The following is a 19,806-nucleotide window of genomic DNA, read 5'->3' on the forward strand; positions in this document are numbered from 1 at the left end:
AATATATTTCTGATCTTAAGAGCTTTGTTGCTATCCTTGGTAAAGCCAAGATGTGTCATATTTATTTTCCTTAACCAATCGTATTTAACAGATATTTATTGAGAGTCTACTTAGTGTGAGGCTTACTGTTTAGAAAAAATCTTGGTATTTCCACGTTGCTTTTCAGAAAGATGTTACCAATCTCTGGTCTTACCAAGTGCCCTTTTCATTTTAGCCTTTGTGTGTGTGTGTGTGTGGTGTGTGTGTTTAGTTATTGTTGCTGATATGATAGGGTAAACATTATATGTTTTCTTTTGGCTATCATTATTCTGGTCTAGAATAGAAAATCTAAACAGTGTTACCCTTTATTGCAGATAGTTCTTCTTTCTAAAAGTAATTTGTGTGAGCTCCTTATATGTACCTGTTCATTGGTCTTCATGTGTCCATATAGGTTGTAATATGGATATCATCTCTAGTTTTTTTATTTGTTCTTTTACTTTAGTTTTCCAGATCTTGCTGATTAGAAAATTTTTAAAAATTAGCTTGATACTTGATGCTTCCCAAAAGGTTTTCATTTTTATTTCTGTATTTATTTTTATTATTGTGGGTAATAATTACCAAAAAATATATATTAGTCGATTTCTTTTAAATTTTTTTCTGTGGTTAAAGAGGAAAGTATAAGATTTCTCTAGACTTTAAATATCAAAACAGACTCTAGAATACATGTGGAAGGTAGTGTTTTTTAAGTTTATTTTTGGGAGAGAGAGAGCATGAGCGAAAATGAAGGGGGGGACAGAGAATCTGAAGTGGGCTCTGCACTGGCAGAGAGGAACCTGCTTGGGATTCTCTCTCTCTCTCTCTCTCTCTCTGCCCCTTCCCCACTTGTGCTCTCTCTCACAAAATAAATAAATAAACTTAAAAAAAAAAAAAGAAAAAAGAAAGAAAGTAACCAAAAGGTTTAGAAAAGAAATTTTTAAGAAGCGAACATGTTACCATAATTTATGATTCCTTTTCAGTAATAACTTGAACAAAAAGAATTTTATAGTCAAAAAATGAAAGAAATAAAAGTTAATGAGTTTTTACTCATTAAGGCTTTGAAACTATTTCTGCTTATTAAATAATCTTTTTGGTTCTAAATTGAAAAGAAGTGATTTTTCCAAGAGACTTGTATACAAGTTTTTAAATATAAGTTGTCCCTTACTGTGATTTATATGTTTTCCCCAAAGGTGAAAGAAGAATTCGTGTTCATACTTTGTGTTTGCCTGTAGTTTCAACTCTGAATGAAGTCTTTCTTGGAGCTGATGTTCAAGCAATTGCAGGGTTATTGGCCAATATGGGTAAGAATTGTTATCACCTATTGTAAATATTTCACAAATAATAACATTAGAAAAATCTGGAGAGTTTTATTTTGCTTTAAATTTTTTTCTTAAATTTACTTTTAGAGAGAGTGAGCGGAAGTGGTGGAGAGTGACAGAGGGAGAGAGAGAGAATCCCAAGCAGGCCCCACACTCAGCAGGGAGCCTTGTGCAGCGCTCATCTCATGACCCTGGGGTCATGACTTGAGTCAAAATCAGCAGTCAGATGCTGAACCGACTAAGCCACCCAGGCACCCCTTATTTTTCTTGAAATAATTAGCTTTAGGGGCATCTGTGTGGCTCAGTCAGTTAAGTGTCCGACTTCGGCTCAGGTCATGATCTCCTGCCTAGTGACTTCAAGCCCTGCATCAGGCTCTGTGCCGACAACTTAGAGTCTGGAGCCTGCTTGGGATTCTGTGCCTCCCTCTCTTTCTGCCCCTTCCCTGCTCACGCTCTTTGTTTCTCTCTTAAAAAAAAATAAACATTAAAAAAAAAATAACTTTAAAGGTTTCAGTGTTTTGGATTCTGTGTATGCCTCCTAAGTAACTACTTGAATGAAAGGAACTTGGGGCGCCTGGGTGGCGCAGTCAGTTAAGCGTCCGACTTCAGCCAGGTCACGATCTTGCGGTGCGTGAGTTCGAGCCCCGCGTCAGGCTCTGGGCTGATGGCTCAGAGCTTGGAGCCTGTTTCCGATTCTGTGTCTCCCTCTCTCTCTGCCCCTCCCCCGTTCATGCTCTGTCTCTCTCTGTCCCAAAAATAAATAAACGTTGAAAAAAAAAAATTAAAAAAAAAAAAAAGATATAATTTATGTGCCATATCACTTAACCTATTTTAAATCTGCAACTCTGTTATCTATGATATATTTACTGAATTGTATGGCCATCACCTCAATCTAATTTTAGAACATTTTTATCATCCCAAAAAGAACCTCATGCCTATCAGCAGTAACTGCCCACTTCCTCTTTTTATCCCTCACCAGCTTTAGGCAACTACTAAACTGCTTCCTGTTTTATAATCTGCCTGTGGTGAATTTAAATAACCATATTTTACTAAATGTTCAATACTAAAGGTTAATAGCTTTCTTGTGAGGTCTGTAACTTGGATTGCAAGAGACAGTGAAGTTATGTAAAGATCATTATTCTTGGAGTCATGGAATTTGAGATTGAAAACCAGTTTACTTTTCACACATAAGTTTGCATTCTTGGCCAGATCACCTGAGCTAGAATTTATTTATTCATACCTTCAGTTCTTTACTTCTGTCTCAGACATAGTTTAGTTGCCTCCTTGATTTTTTGTTGTTGTTTTTGCTTTTTTTTTCTCCTTGAGGAAAGATGTCGTTCAGTCCATTTACTTCAAACTCAAATCTGCCTATGATAAGGGTGATTACTTTTTTTTTTTATTTCCTATTGGTAAATTCTTTTTTTTTTTTTTAAGTTTATTTTGAGAGAGAGAGAGTGAGCACGCATGAGCAAGGGAAGGGTAGAGAGACAGGGAGAGAGAATCCCAAGCAGGCTCCGCACCATTATCAAGGAGCCCATCTTACGGCTCTAGCTCATGAACCGTGAGATCATGACCTGAGCCAAAATCAAGAATTGGATGCTTAACTGATTGAGCCACCCAGGTGCCCCAGCAAATTTTTTCTTTAATGAAGCCTGATGAAGGCCAAACCCATTTTAGTTAGTCTCATATGCTGTTGAAAGTTAAAGATTGTGGGGGTGCCTGGGTGGCTCATTCGGTTGGGCGTCTGACTTCAGCTCAGGTCATGATCTCGCGGTCCATGAGTTCGAGCCCCGCGTCGGGTTCTGGGCTGATGGCACGGAGCCTGGAGCCTGCTTCCGATTCTGTGTCTCCCTCCCTCTCTGCCCCTCCCCCGTTCATGCTCTGTCTCTCTCTGTCTCAAAAATAAATAAACATTAAAAAAAAAATTTAAAAAAAAAGAAAGTTAAAGATTGTGACCTAAGAAATTTGAGGGTCATTGCCTTTATATTTTGTTCAACTAATACTTTTTAGTAACAGTATGATCAATATTATCTTTATTATCATCAGCAAGAACTATATATTAGGTGGTATTTGTAGGTTTGAAAAAATCTGCACAATGGTTTGCTTCACAAAAAGTATTGGTTTTGTTACTAAATTTGGTTGATAGCATTATGAACATTTTTTCACATTTTATAAATTTTTTTCACATTTGATAAAGATTTTATCAAAATCTTTAAAATCACGATGTCTTCAATTGAAGTCTTAAGAGTTAACTGTTGATCAGGTGACAGTGGTCTTTATTCTTTCTTGGCTATATACAAATTTGGTTATAGCAGTTAATAACACCACTTTATTGATTGTATTTTTTTTAATGTTTATTTTTGAGAGAGAGGGAGAGAGGCCAGGAGTGGGGAGGGGCAGAGAGAGAGAGAGAGGTAGAGAAAGAATCCCAAGCAGGCTTTCTGCTGTCAGGGCAGAGCCTGATGTGGGGCTTGAACCCACGAACCGTGAGATCATGATCTGAGCCAAAGTTGGACGCTTAACCAATTGAGCCACCCAGACACCCCAGTATTGATTGTATTTTTGATATCACATGAATTGAGGTTTTTTTTTTTTAAGCTTATTTATTTTGAGGGAGAGAGAGCTCAAGGAGTAGGGGCAGAGAGAGAGAGGGAAAGAGAGGATCCCAAGCAGGCTCCATTCCATCAGCACAGAGCCCCACGCAGGGCTCAATCTTAAGAACCGTGAGATCATGACATAAGCCGAAATCAAGAGTCAGATGCTTAACCGACTGATCCGCCCAGGTGCCCCAACATAAATTTAGTTAAGATTTTTATTATTTTTTAATGTTTATTTACTTAATTTTGAGAGAGACAGAGTGTAAGTAGGGGAAGGGCAGAGAAAAAGGGAAACACAGAATCCAAAGCAGGCTCCAGGCCCCAAGCTAACAGCACAAAACCTCATGCAGGTTTCAGACACAGGGACCATAAGATCATGACTTGAGCTGAAGTTGGACGCTTAACCGACTGAGCCACCCACATGCCCCTTAACTTTTTTTAATGTTTATTTTTGAGAGAGAGAGAGAGAGAGAGCCAGAACATGAGCAGGGGAGGGGCAGAGAGAGAGAGAGGGAGGCCCAGAATCTGAAGCATACTTCAAGCTGTCAGCACAGAGCCTGATGCAGGGCTCAAACTCACAGCCGTGAGATCATGACCTGAGCCGAAGTCGGACATTTAACTGACTGAGCCACCCAGGTGCCCCATGAATTTAGTTTAGTTGTAGTTTAAGAACTCTCTAAAACAATTATGTGCTTTTAGTGTTTAAATTTTTCTTCAGGGGAAAAATTTTTTTCCAGTATGCTGAAATGCATGTAAACAGAGTGGCATGACAGGTGATGAGAAGCATCTAAGTAGCTAAGAGCTCTTGCAATAAATATAGGGTAAAATTCTCTGTGAAGAAAGCATGTGCTTTAGTTGCAGACTTTTTTCTTTTTCTGTAGTATGTAAATAAAATGGTGGATTACTACTAATAACATCTTAGATTTGGGGTACCTGGGTGGCTCACTTGGTTGAGTTTGTAACCCTTGATCTCCAGGTTATGAGTTCAAGCCCCACATTGGGAGTAGAACTTATTTAGAAAGAATATTTCAAAATAACATCTTAGATTGAAGAAAGAACAGTTTTGCCATTTTACAGGTAAGGAAACATACTCATGAAGGTTAGATTCCTTGCCATATTGTCTTACAGTTAGGAAATAGAGAAGCATTTCAGCCAACTTTGGTTTGACTCTTCAGACGATGTGCTTTGAGCTGCTATGCTTGTCTCCTTGTGTATGTGATACATTGGAGAGGGAATATGTATAATAAAAAAAAATACATCTCTTCTATCTGTAACAGTGGGATAGAAGTGGGATAGCTAAACTTCTATCTTCTCTCTTGTTTGTTCCTGCCTTCCATCTGTTAGCTGTTGACAGGTCTGTGACTGCCAGTCTGAGTGATGCTCGGGATGCCCTAGTGAATGCGGTCATAGACTCTCTTTCAGCTTATCGTTCTTCAGTCCTAAGTAACCAGCAGCCTGGACTCATGGTTCCTTTTTCTTTGCGGCTTTTCCCACTCTTTGTGTTGGCTCTCCTTAAACAGGTAAGAGAGTTAAACCCAGAAACTAACACAATAATGTCATTAGCCCAAGTTTTTATCCTGTGAACCACTAAACATTGTATGTATAACTTTAAGCCAGTTAAGTTTTCTAAGCACAGGGATCCTGGCTTTTATTAGAACCTTGAAAAAATTTGTAACCCAAAAAATTTAAAAATACTGATTTAAAGCGTGTGCCTTATTTGTAAGAGATGTTCACAAGGTATTCACTTAAGTTATCAAAGATGTAAGTGATGTAAGTAATGATCAGTTTTCCAAAACAATCTTTTATTGCTAGAGCAAGAAGTCACACATGAAACTCTTCTTTTGGCTTTTTCCTGCTCCCTACAGTATCTCAGCCACATACTACTAAATCTTAGCTATGCCTTCTCATACCTGTGCCATGGGCTGCATTGCACTTTCCTCTTACTGTGTTTGAGCTCAAATGTTATCTCTCTAGCAGTTGCCTTTCCTTCTATGGTCCTGTAGAGTTTTTCATTTGATATTGTTATTTAATGATCTCCCCTGCCTGCCCTTTACCCATACCACTGGCTCCCTCTGCCCTGCTCTCCAAAAAAGAAAGGAAACTCTGGGCTGGTGGAGGAGACTTATTTTTCCAGGGTACAAAATCCAATGTCCAAGCTTATGTACTTACTGTAACTTTCCCTTGTAAGTTTTATTAAAAAGCTCATGTTAATAAATCACTTAGGGTTACATCCTAGATTTCAAAACTGATCAAAACTACTCTGGATCTTGTCAATTTGTATACTTTTCTGAACTCCAGGATCTACCTGTCTGGTGTATGTCATCTCTTCTTAGGTGAGAAGGGTAACCCACTTAACCTAATAGGATGGCTTTTGGATCAGCTTCTAGTTTCTTTAACTCAAATTATGCATTTCTACTTCTGAATATAATCTAAATACATAGAAATTACATAAATACTTAAATTTTAACATTTAAAAATCTGAGCTTTTCCCTCTTCAGGTCTTTCCTTAATGCTGTCCTTTCGCTGAGGCCTGCCTTCCCTTACCTCCCCATTTAGTGTGCAACACTCTGTTACCATTCTAACCTACATTCTTTATCTGTCTTCCCTCCCTTATTTTTCCTCTAAAGCATTTAACACTGACATATCAGTATTTTGCTTATTTATTATTTACTTTTCTCTTACTAGGATTTTTTAGTTATAAGGACAGGGATTTTTATCTTTTTTGAAAAGTTTACCACTTTGTTTCAGCACTTAGAACAGTTGTTAGTACATAACAGGCTCTCAGTAGTTATTGAATCAATAAATGAAATTTCCTTCTTCCATTTCCCATAATATTCTTTTTTCTTTCTTACTGACTATCAACATACTAATTTAAAAAATCTTGAGGTGCCTGGCTGGATTAGTTGGCGGAGTATGCAACTCTTGGTCTCATGGATTTGAGCCCCACAGTGGGCACAGAGCTTACTTTAAAAAATCTTAAGATCCTTGGAGTGCCTAGGCTGGCTCGATCAGTAGAGCATGTGACTCTTGATCTTGGGGTTGTGAGTTGAAGACACACTTTGGGTGTAGAGATTACTTAAACAACAACAACAACAAAAAGCCTTAAGAGCCTTTCTGATCTTCAGCTTCCTTTGTTTATAGTTAGTACACTTGTTTTATGGCATAATCTCATTGCTCCTAGCTCTCTGCCTCTTTCTACTACTTTCCATCAATAGGAATGCTTAAAACCTTTTTTTTTTTTTTAAAGATTTTATTTTTTTAAGTAATGGCTACACCCAATTTGGGGCTTGAAATTAGAATCCTGAGATCAAGAGTTGCATGCTTCTACTGACTGAGTCAGCCAGGTACCCCAGGAATGCTTAAAACTTTACCTCGAAACTTTTAGTATTCTCTATGAAGCTAATAGATCAGTTACAATTCACTACAGTAAGAACCAGTTACAACTCAGCAGTTCTTCCTGCCCACGGATCATGTCCCCGTGCTTTAATAAAATCACCTGTGGGAAAAAACAAAAACAAAAAACAGTTAAAACTCATTACTTATTAACTTTATTTTGCTAAGTAACGGTCCTCATTTGCATTATTGTATTATTATTTTTCCTAATTTGTAAGCTTTATTGTGTTGTTTATATAACTGAAGGAGAAACAAGGATAGTTAACCACCATTAGTCGTCATCCAGCATTTATAAAACACAGGTCTTTGGTCCTTCATTTGTGTTGTCATTTTTTCATCTGCAATATAACCTTACCCTTCTCATGGTATTATTTAGATTTTTATGTCACCATCATTCTATGGTAGAGTGTTTAGATCCATTTCACTGATTAGGAAACAGAGAGATCCAGTGACTTTGCCATGGTCAGGTAATTAATTTCTTCCAGGTGGGGCTATAACCACAATTTAATAGATTTGTGTGACTTCTTAAAAGATACTTTTAAAAGAATAATTAACAGTAAATTTGCTAATTCTGTCTGAAGATACTCTTTTAACATCTGAGTTGGAAAGCTTTGTTTATATTTGTTATTAAATACCCATTTTTTGGATGGGGGTGGTTTTTTGTTATAGAAATCGTTTCAGACTGGGACAAACGCACGTCTAGATGAACGCATTTTTGCCATGTGTCAAGTGAAAAATCAGCCATTGGTCTACCTTATGCTCACAACTCATCCCAGTTTGTATAGAGTTGACAATCTTTCAGATGAGGTAAGATTGATTACTTTTTTAGTGGCTTTTTCTTGGAGGTTTATAAGCCTAATTATATTGAGTCCATTGTAGAAATGAGGAAAGTTTTTATTCCTTCGCTAAGTCTTTGTAAGGAAATTTTGGTTTGGGGAAGCTCATGAGATAGTATCTCTTTTCTTACTAAATTATTATTTAAGATATTGAAGTAATAAATTTCCTTAAGTTTGTTTAAGACAAATCTGTAAAGGGGCATCAGGGTGGCTGAAGTCAGTTAAGTGTCAGACTTCAGCTCAGGTCAGGATCTTGCAGTTCCTTACTTCGAGTCCCATGTCGGGCTCTGTGCTGACAGTTTGAAGCCTGGAGCGTGCTTCAGATTCTGTGTCTGTGTCTCCCTCTCTCTCTGTTCGCTGTCTCCCCCTCCCCCCTCTCCAACCTCCCGCTCTATCTCTCAAAAATAAATAAACATTAAAAATTAAAAAAAAAAAAGACAAATCTCTAAAGCGAATCTCCTAAATGTAGAGCCTATCTGATTTACTTATTTAAACAAATTGATCTGAAGGGAGTGTCCTGAGGGCGAAATTATATCTGAAAACCCCAGGTCAGTGTTTAGTGCAGCAATATTATTGATTTAAAAAATATTTAAGTTGTAACATTATTTGTCCTTTTTTTTCCCTTTCTTTCTTTTGAAGTTCCCACTGAGATATTATTATTTACCTGAGTTAAAGTCAGATGCATGAAAATATCAAATCATAATCTTTCTTTCTAAAATTGTGATCAAGTTAGGATATATATATGTACACACACATATATATATACGTATATATATGTATATATACGTATATATATATGTGTGTGGGTGTGTGTATAGGAAGCAATATTTTGGTTAAAAACCTTTCAAAGCTTAAAGAATTTACGATCTTGCATATATAAAGGACAAATTGCATATGAAATTTGAGGAGTCTTTGCATTGCCTCATTCTTTCATATGGGCCTTTACTTAGAAGACTAGAAAACAGAGCCACTGATAGCTTCTTTTCTTTCCCACCAGAAAAAAGTCAAGATTATTTTTTTCTTTCATATTTGAAAACCTCTAGAAATTTCTAAATAGCTATATTGAGGCAGTGCATGGTCTTTCTCCTGCTTTTCACATGCCCTAAGGCAAGAAGTCTTAAGGTAATATGGTTAATAGTCCCTGTTAGAATTAAAGCCTCATGGCTAGAGGGCAAATACCTCTTGGTAGGTCATTATTTTATTTACTTCCTGCTTCTAAGGTTTAATCAAGTACCTAGATTAAATGGTTAAAAATTTTTGGGTCAGAAATTAAGTTATGAATATTTAAAGGTGTGTTTGTGTTTTCAGATAACAGTATGTCTTTTAGAAATGAGAAACTTCCATTTCTGGCCTTAATAAATAAAAGATATGTCAAACTGAAAAGAACTATTAAGATATCATTTGCATTGGGCTTTTAATCCTCCCTCATTATGTACACATGACTTAAGCCACACAATCAGCCATTATTATTAACTAATTATACATAGATATTAGTTGCATTTATTGTATTTTATAATAGTTAAAATCAGAAGTTAATTTGGTTTTATTGGAATTCACAATGGGGTTTTTTTAGATAAGTGATAAATATTTCTTCATCTTCTTTATATTTAAATACGAATAACTGATTTACCTAAGTAAGTTTCAAAGTCTTGGAATTAACATTGGAATTAAAATTTTAATTGTGACTCCATATTACCATGTCAACAAAAATTCTTGGAATTCAAAGGTTTGGTCAGAGGCCAGGGAAAGCTTTAGTGTTAAACACTTTACAAACCAGGAGATGCAGCCTTCCAAACAGAAATACACTCTGAAGGAGGAAGGATTTCAGCTCAGGGTTACGTAGGCAGAAACTGCAAGTTCTGGGTTCTTACTAGGAGTTGGTCAGACTGAGGTCCCAAACTGCGACTTACAGGAGCAGGTTGACAAGCAGGATACAATTTAGTGTTTCTGGTAGCAGCTTCAGGATATGGCAGCTGCTGGAGGGTGTGATAAGATTTGTGGCAGGGTCAGCAAATTTTCCTGAATTTTATGTGGGCTTGTCAACTCAGGCTGTGTTGACTGGTTTTGTTCCTCAATGATCATTTGGCCTGATAAAAATTTTAGCTTTTCTGGGATGCTTGGGTGGCTCATTCGGTTAAGTGTCTGATTCTTGGTTTTGTGTGCTCTCTCTCCCTCAAAATAAATAAACTTTAATAAAACAAAATAAAATTTTATCTATTCTCCTTTGACATGAAGGAACCCATCTTGTCTGTTAGCTGTTGTCTAATTATTGGGGTATTTTGTTCTCAATTATTATCTAGTAAAAGCTTTAACTTTTGGGGGCACCTGGGGTGCTCATTTGGTTAAGCATCCAACTTCGGCTCAGGTCATGATCTCATGGCTCTAGAGTTCAAGCCCCGTATGGGGCTCTGTGCTGCCAGCTCAGAGCCTGGAGCCTGCTTGGGATTCTGTGTCTCTTTCTCTGCCCCTCTTCTGCTCGTTCTCTCTCTCTCTCTCTCTCTCTTTCAAAAATAAATAAATGTTAAAAAAATAGTCTTTTAAATAATAAAAAATAAAAGCTTTAACTTTTCTGTCTAATTTCTCAGGGAGCACTCAACATCAATGATCGCACCATACCTCAGCCGCCTATTCTTCAGCTTTCCGTGGAGAAGCTCAGCAGGGATGGAGCTTTCCTCATGGATGCAGGCTCTGTGAGTTAGTCTGACTGATCTGGATCATTCCCTCCATGTACTAGTACACATTCATTCCCTATAATATCTTCTTTTTTGGGGCAGATTATATGCTATTTAATCTCTATTTTTGTGTGAGCCACATTCTCCCTTCATAGCCTCTTTTCATGCCAAGCATAAAATGTCTCATCATGCTTAAAACTGATTATTATTAGTTCATTTGAAGTCAGTACAATTTCACTAAACATATTTATTATTTTGATCTTTTAAATCATACTCAGTGCTAGGAGTGCCTGGGTGGCTCAGTCGGTTGAGCCTCCAACGCTTGGTTTTAGCTCAGGTCATGATCTCACAGTTCCCTGAGTTCCAGCCCCACATCTGGCTCTGTGCTGACTACCGAGTCTGCTTAGGATTCTCTGTCTCCCTCTCTCTCTGTCCCTCCCCTGCTCATGCTCTCTTGCTCTCAAAATATATAAATAAACTTAAAAAAAAAAAAAAAACACAAAAATATACTCAGTGGTAAAGGTGAGTCAGCAGCAGACTGTTAAATGCACATCTCAAAATAATTTTCTTCCTGTCCCCAGGTATTGATGCTTTGGGTTGGAAAAAATTGTGGACAAAATTTTCTCAGCCGAGTTCTAGGAGTTCAAAACTATGCATTAATTCCACAAACTATGGTAAGAATTTATTAAAGTGATTATAGTAGACTTAAAGGGCATTTCAAATGTGGCAAAATCATGAACATCCCATTTTAAATCAAAGTTTTTCCAGAAAATAAAATGCTGCCACAGATTATGTTTCCCTTCTAATTGGGAACATAAAATAGTCATTTTATGTTTTAAAGGCATTCTTTGGGTTATTTTGCATCAATGACTTAGTTGTTCTTATGTGTCTATGACAATAGACTATTTTAGGAAGAAAGTAATGAATTTAGTTAATGCCCCCCCCCCCCAAAAAAAGAAATAGTTTTCTAGAATTAGTGTTAATGTTGTAGTTTTTGTGTTTTTGTGTTTTTGGCAAGTGATTTCATTGATGACAAGGTCCTTTTAACTGCTGCTTTAGAGTAAGAACTGATCTAATTGCCACACAAGCAAATAACTTGTGATCAGTGTCAGTTGGATTAATATTTACTATTGAAGAAAATAACAATAAACTCTGTCAATAGCTCTGTCACCTTGGCAAGTCACTAACAGCCTTATCCGTAAAGTAAGAATATTGTTGCCTATGGAGGAGTAACTGAAATGATCCATGAGAAAGCATTTGTTAAGCAATAAAGCATTTGGATAAGTTTCAGTTTTAAAGTTAGAATTAATTATAACATGGTATTATTTAGTGTCATATTTTTCAGACCCTACTATCTGTTTGTCCCAACTTTGGAATATGTATTTTATGTCAGTGCTTTTTCATATTTATGGGTTTAACTCCATTCACAGAAGTCATCGGGAGATTCATGTATTTAAAAGACCTATCTGGGGCGCCTAGGTGGCTCAGTCAGTTAAGTGTCTGACGTCGGCTCAGGTCATGATCTTGAGGTTTGAGAATTTGAGCGCCACATTGGGTTCTGTGCTGATAGCACGGAGCCTGCTTCAAATCCTCTGCCCCCCTTTCTCTCTGCCCCTCCCCTGTTGCGCTCTCTCTCAAAAATAAATAAACATTAAAAAAAATAAAAGATAATATCTCTCAGAATTAATGCTGGGATAAGCTCTAGCTTTCAGGCTTTAAAATTACTGCTCTGGTTGACTAGGCATTTTAGGTAATGAGATAAGAAATTGGGGCACCTGGGTGGCACAATTAAAAAAAAAAAGAAAAAACATTGACAAAAAAAGAAATTTTCATATTTGTAATAACTCCTGAATGAATCAATTAATTCTAGATGCCATAATAAAATGAAGAGAGGAGGTAGGATGTTCTTCTGGATCAGGACTCAATAAAGTGTGCCGAAGAGGGCCTGCCACCTGTTTTTGTTTTACTGGAACATAGCTATGTCCATTCACTTATGTATGGTCTGTGGCTACTTAGTGGAACATTGGTAGGGTTGTGTATTGCAAAAGAGACCAAATGACCTGCAAGCCAAAAGTATTTATTGTCTGACCCTTTAAGAAGTTTGTGTACCCCTAGGGGAGCCTGGGTGCTCAGTCAGTTAAGCATCCAATTCAGCTCCGGTCATGATCTCACGGTTTGTGAGTTAAAGCCCCACATCAGACTCTGTGCTGACAGCTCAGAACCTGGAGCCTGCTTCGGATTCTGTGTGTACCTCTCTCTCTGCCCCTCCCCAGTTTAGACTCTCTCTCTCAAAAAATAAACAAACATTAAAAAAAGTTTGTGGAACCAGAAAAGACCCCAAATAGCGAAAACAATCTTCGAAAAGAAAACCAAAGGGGCGCCTGGGTGGCGCAGTCGGTTAAGCGTCCGACTTCAGCCAGGTCACGATCTCGCGGTCTGTGAGTTCGAGCCCCGCGTCAGGCTCTGGGCTGATGGCTCAGAGCCTGGAGCCTGTTTCCGATTCTGTGTCTCCCTCTTTCTCTGCCCCTCCCCCGTTCATGCTCTGTCTCTCTCTGTCCCAAAAATAAATAAACGTTGAAAAAAAAAAAAATTAAAAAAAAAAAAAAAAAAAAGAAAAGAAAACCAAAGCAGGAAGCATCACAATCCCGGACTTCAAGCTGTATTAGAAAGCTGTAATCATCAAGACAGTATGGTACTGGCACAAGAACAGACACTCAGATCAATGGAACAGAATAGAGAACCCAGAAATGGACCCACAAATGTATGGCCAACTCATCTTTGACAAAGCAGGAAAGAATATCCAATGGAATAAAGACAGTCTCTTCAGCAAGTGGTGCTGGGAAAACTGGACAGCGACATGCAGAAAAATGAACCTGGACCACTTTCTTACACCATACACGAAAATAAACTCAAAATGGATGAAAGACCTAACTGTAAGGCAGGAAGCCATCAAAATCCTCAAGGAGAAAGCAGGCAAAGACCTCTTTGACCTCGGCCTCAGCAACTTCTTACTCAACACGTCTCTGGAGGCAAGGGAAACAAAAGCAAACATGAACTATTGGGACCTCATCAAAATAAAAAGCTCCTACACCACAAAGGAAACAATCAGCAAAACGAAAAGGCAACCGACGGAAGGGGAAAAGATACTTGCAAACAACATTATTAGATAAAGGGTTAGTATCCAAAATCCGTAAAGAACTTCTCAAACTCAACACCCAAAAAACAAATAATCGAGTGAAGAAATGGGCTAAAGACATGAATAGACACTTCTCCAAAGAAGACATCCAGATGGCCAACCGACACGTGAAAAAATGCTCAACATCACTCATCGTTAGGGAAATACAAATCAAAACCACAATGAGATACCACCTCACACCTGTCAGAATGGCTAACATCAACAACTCAGGCAACAACAGATGTTGGCGAGGATGAGGAGAAAGAGGATCTCTTTGCATTGTGGGTGGCAATGCAAGCTGATGCAGCCACTCTGGAAAACAGAAAACTCTCAAAAAATTAAAATTAGAACTACCCTACAACCTAGCAATTGCACTACTAGGTATGTATCCAAGAGATACAGGTATGCTGTTTCGAAGGGGCACATGCACCCCAATGTTTATAGCAGCACTATCGACAATAGCCAAAGTATGGAAAGAGCCCAAATGTCCATGGATGGATGAATGGATAAAGAAAATGTGGTATATCTGTACAATGGAGTATTACTCGGCAACCAAAAAGAATGACATCTTGCCATTTGCAACTACGTGGATGGAACTAGAGGGTATTATGCTAAGCGAAATTAGAGAAAGACAACTATCATATGACTTCACTCATATGAGGACTTTTAAGAGACAAAACAGATGAACATAAGGGAAGGGAAGCAAAAATAATATAAAAACAGGGGACAAAACATAAAAGATTCTTAAATATGGAGAACAAACAGAGTGCTACTGGAGGGGTTGTAGGAGGGGGGATGGGCTAAATGGATAAGGGGCATTAAGGAATCTACTCCTGAAATCATTGTTGCACTATATGCTAACTCACTTGGATGTAAATTTAAAAAAAATAAATGAAAATACAAAAAAGAAAAAAAAAAGAAGTTTGCCTAGCTCCTACTAGAAAATTGTGGTATACACACTCCCAGACCCCTTCCCTGAGACTTCCTAAATCAATATGTGCAGTTCAGCACAGGTGATTCATATACATGATAAACTTTGAGATGCATTAGATATATGACTCAAGTAAACTGTATATTGCTGATTTTTGTTTAATAGACAGACCTTCCGGAGCTTGATACACCAGAATCTGCCAGAATAATAGCATTCATCTCTTGGCTTAGAGAGCAGAGACCATTTTTCCCCATACTTTATGTGATAAGGTAAGTTGAATTTTTCATTTACTAATAGTGAAACAATGTGTTTAGCTTTGCAAGGACCTGTCTTGAATCATAGTTAAATGTGACCTATTGCTTACGCAAACCCTTTAGAAAAGAAAAAGAATTTTCAATAAATATTACTAAATTATGCTTTATATCCAGTTACTAGTAAAAAGTATGTTAAGAGACACCTGGGTGTTTCAGTTGGTTAAGTTGGTTAAGTGTCTGACTTCAGCTCAGGTCACGATCTCAGGACCTGAATCCTGAGCTCAGGCTCGTGAGTTCGAGCCCCACATTGGGCTCTCTGCCCCTCCCCCACTCGTGCTCTCACTCTTTAAAATAAATATATTTTTTGGGGCGCCTGGGTGGCGCAGTCGGTTGAGCGTCCGACTTCAGCCAGGTCACGATCTCGCGGTCCGGGAGTTCGAGCCCCGCGTCGGGCTCTGGGCTCAGAGCCTGGAGCCTGTTTCAGATTCTGTGTCTCCCTCTCTCTCTGCCCCTCGCCCGTTCATGCTCTGTCTCTCTCTGTCCCAAAAATAAAATAAAACGTTGGAAAAAATAAATAATAAATAAATAAATAAATAAATAAATAAATAAATTTTTTAAAAAAGTGTGTTAAAAGCCTCACGACAAATCCACTGTTTATTTTACTATTACATTTTATCTAATGTATATATTTTTGTCTTTTATTCCTAAGGGATGAGAGTCCAATGAAAGCAAACTTCCTTCAAAACATGGTAGAAGACAGAACAGAATCTGCATTATCATATTATGAATTCCTCTTGCATATACAACAACAAGTAAATAAATGAACAAATGAAGATATTTGACTTATTTTTAAGGAAATTCATGATAATGCCGAACACCTGAGAATGTGTAATACCTTCCTTTTCTATTAGGTTTGTGGACTAATGTGATGATTATATGTTCTCACTGTGATTTCAACCAACTATAGCAAATAAAGGACCACAGCAGAGAATCAAACATGCAACTCTGAAATACTGTATTTTTCAAATCAAAATATATCTACGTATATTTGATTGGATACTGTTTTCCTTTGCTGCCAATAATGTTTGAGTTGTTGTGGATTGAAATAAGATGAGACAATATTGCAGAGGTAAAGTAAATTTTGTAAAATAAAGACTTCTGTGTTTCAAATACATTTTTCTCATTTTTTCCTGAAATTTTGGCTGCTACATTTAAAACTTCACAAGACTAAGTGTTGCAGGGACATTATAAATCCATTGATAATGATCTTTTTAACATCAAAAAATTTTTTCAGAAGTAAATACTACATAGAACTAGAACCCATCCCCACACCTGTTTTTTTGTTTTTTTTTTTTAAAGGAAGAAAAAGGATCATCATGTTAACTAAAACTAGAGTGAACTAACTCCAGTCTAGTTTGAGAAAAAAAATATGAAATAATACAGTCAGGCTTTAAAATCTGTCAGTATTCTCTATGCTTGAAGAACAAAGTCACTTTGAAGTGAAATCTATAATTAAGTGGTTTTCCGATTTGACTGCAGAAGACTTGGGTGGACACACTATCCTATTCTGCAGTGAAAAGAATCAGCTGTCTTCATAAATACACTGAAACTGACAATGATAATAGGGAGATGAGAAACTTTGGTTGTCTTGATCCTTTAAGTAGGCTTTGTATGGTACATTTCTGCTCTGATGTATAATAGAAGTGTTATATTGGTGAAATGATGAATTAAAAGAAATTAAAGGTTTTTAAAAATTCTGTCTCAAATGCTTAAGTAACATTTTTCTAAGGAGTTTAATTAAATTGGAAGCCGCTCGTAAGATATTTATTCTTGGATATTAAAACTTATTAAAAGCATGAATGCTGCTGTTTGATTTGGTGGATATTAAGATTACACAAATTCACTACATTGAAGTTATGGTAGAAACTTGATTTTTCAACATGCTCAAGAGACTGCTTTTTTGATTGAGCCAGAGAAATATTACAGTCAAAACCATTAAGTGAATTTTGTTTACAAATAGGTAAATTATACATTTGTATATTTAAAGTGCTGTGATAGGATGTCTTTAAAAGATTTGGCCCATTTTTCACTGATTCACCTTGTCTTGTATGAACCTCTTAAAGTAAAAGTTCTTCATGTGTAATACTTGATGAAAAGATTTTTGTTTCTTTGTTTTAATGGGTTAGAAAAATGTGTTTACAATCTTGGTCTCATGATCACCAATGAAATAGTAACTTTCAGGTTTACATCAGTATGAGCTGACTTTAACTCAGTTAAAGGGATAGGGAAGAAGCAGGTCCCCATTAGAGTATATACTACGGCTTGCCTGCTGGATCAGAGTAATTGGGTTTTATAAAAATATCCTCTCCCTTAAGCAGTATTAAGGTTTATCTTCAATATGCAAGTGGTACATTGAACTGGAAATTTTCTTAAAAACTGCTTCATGTATTAGGAAGCAAGTTTCATGTTGTAGCAAATTATGATAAATTTATATTTTCCCCTCTTTTCAAGAAACAGAGTCATCCTTGTGCACTGATGTTTCTTAAAATAACTAAAATTCTCTTCTTAATGTGAATTGTAAATGTTGATATTTGTAGGTCCTTTCTTAAGAGTAGTGAAGAATCTTCCAGAGGGAAAAGTTAGTGCTTCTAGGGACAGTAATCTTCCTTGTGCCTCACTTCATCCCTAAGTGGGTATGACTTGTTATTGCCACATGCTTTGTTAGTATATTTCACAAATTTACTTTTTAAATTTTACTTTAAAAATTATTTTAGATAGTGTGTAATATGTGCAATCCAGAATAATTTTATAATAGGCAGGTCATAAAAACATAACTTTAGTTAAGATTCACAATATTTGTTCTCTGGATAATGAGGGAATGAATGAGCCTTTTGGAGATATTGATATTAAGCAATTATTTTTTGCTGTACTGAATGTGTTTGATTTTTTTTTTTTTGGCAGTAGAGCAGTACCTGCTATCTCATCTTGTATTACTTTTTGATGTAAAGCAACTAATATTTACACTATGCCATATTTTTTTTATTGTAGTTGTAAATTATGAAAGATCCTTGAATTTTCTACAGATCTACAACTACGTAACAGACAAGGGCAATCTTGGTATTTAAATCTGAGCATGGCAATTCTACCACAAAAAGTACTCTATTTTTCTAATTTCTAGGATTTTTAAAATAACATTTCTGTACGTGACATACTAATATTCGCTCAAGCTGTACCATTTTAGTTTGCATATATTTCATTGTTTTAATTTAATGTAATGTATTGAGTCTAACAGACTGTTTTACAATAATTAGAATTAAAGATTTATTTCTTCTAATTAAAGATGCATAACAGCTATTATCTAGGGGACCATCAAATGTGATTTCAAGATTTTGTTAACTATTTCAAATAAAATCCTTCTATAGAAATTTTAATTTTGTAAAGTAGTGTATAATATTGTAACATTAAATTCTTGTTCTCAAATTCACATATGTATTGATCTTCAATGTGCTGTGTTAAATCTTGCATCTCTTAAATATTAGAGACAAGATTTGTCTTCCTTTTTACAGTTTGTAATTTTCACTGTTTTATTCCTGTAAAAACAAAAAAGTCATTTGTAACCCATGCAAATAATCGTTTGAAATGTGCTAACTTATCAATTTGGCTATTCAATAAAGTTATTGAAAAAGCTTATATATAGTGACTCGTCATTTAAAGGGATATGGATAACTTGCCAGTTACTGAATTGTGTTATGTTGTACACCCAAGTCATTGGAAGGCTATGGCTGAAAGTGGTTTGAATCTAATCTGGTGTTACAGTGGTCATAAGCCAGGGGCACCTGGGTGTCTCAGTTGGTTAAGTGACCAATCTCAGCTCAGGTCATGAGAGCCTGGAGCCTGTTTCAAATTCTGTGTCCCACTCTCTTTCTGCCCCTACCCTGCTTGCTCTGTCTCTGTCTCTCTCAAAAATAAATAAAAACTAAAAAAGAAATTATAGAGTGGTCATAAACTTAATTCTTGATGCTCACTCTTCATAGATTTAAAGTTGGTGTTGTTTTTTTTTTTTTAACTCTTGACAGGTTTCAAGTACTACTCCATTGACTTCTGGATCCTTTGGTTATCAGTAAGATGCCTACTGTCAATCTAATTGTTACTTTGAAGATAATGTTAGCTTTCATGATTTTTCTTTTATCCTTAATATTCCTCAGTTTGGCGACTCTGAGTGTATTGTTTATCTTGCTAATTTTTCAGAGCACATTTTAATTTGAAAATCTTTGTATATCTTGATTTATGGAAAATTCTCTATTTCTTTAATTGAGGTATGATTGACATATAAAGCTATTTTCTTTTAAAAATATGCTTGTCATTTTCTCTATTCTTTTTTACTTCAGAATTCATACGAGATATATCTTTTCACTAATTCCTCTTTGACTATGTCCAGGTTGGACTTTTCATCTCATCTCATGAATATTATATCTGCATACCTGTATTTTTCATTTCTAAGATTAATTTTTTTAATACCTGTCTGGTTTTGGTTGGTTTCTTCCTGTTTTTGCTCAGTAATGTATTCAGACTGTTCTATAAAATTCTTTCTGGGGAAATTCGCAATTTTTTAAG

General features: G+C 36.4%; 1 protein-coding gene across 1 annotated transcript in view; it reads left to right on the forward strand.

The window, feature by feature from the left end:
• SEC24A (SEC24 homolog A, COPII coat complex component) overlaps positions 1–18,882 on the forward strand; it is a 73,027-nt gene extending 54,145 nt beyond the window's left edge. The window contains exons 17-23 of the mRNA XM_047084798.1: positions 1,206–1,316; positions 5,276–5,451; positions 7,994–8,131; positions 10,746–10,850; positions 11,414–11,506; positions 15,104–15,207; positions 15,902–18,882. Of these exons, the coding sequence (XP_046940754.1) occupies positions 1,206–1,316; positions 5,276–5,451; positions 7,994–8,131; positions 10,746–10,850; positions 11,414–11,506; positions 15,104–15,207; positions 15,902–16,016 (842 nt within the window). The 3' untranslated portion in view covers positions 16,017–18,882. The remainder of the gene's footprint in view (positions 1–1,205; positions 1,317–5,275; positions 5,452–7,993; positions 8,132–10,745; positions 10,851–11,413; positions 11,507–15,103; positions 15,208–15,901) is intronic.
• The last annotated feature ends 924 nt before the right edge of the window (positions 18,883–19,806 follow it).

The sequence above is a fragment of the Lynx rufus genome, unplaced genomic scaffold, assembly GCF_022079265.1.
Source record: "Lynx rufus isolate CCGP_SWC_20201006 ecotype Redwood Valley unplaced genomic scaffold, mLynRuf1.p SCAF_1, whole genome shotgun sequence".
Lineage (NCBI taxonomy): Eukaryota > Metazoa > Chordata > Mammalia > Carnivora > Felidae > Lynx > Lynx rufus.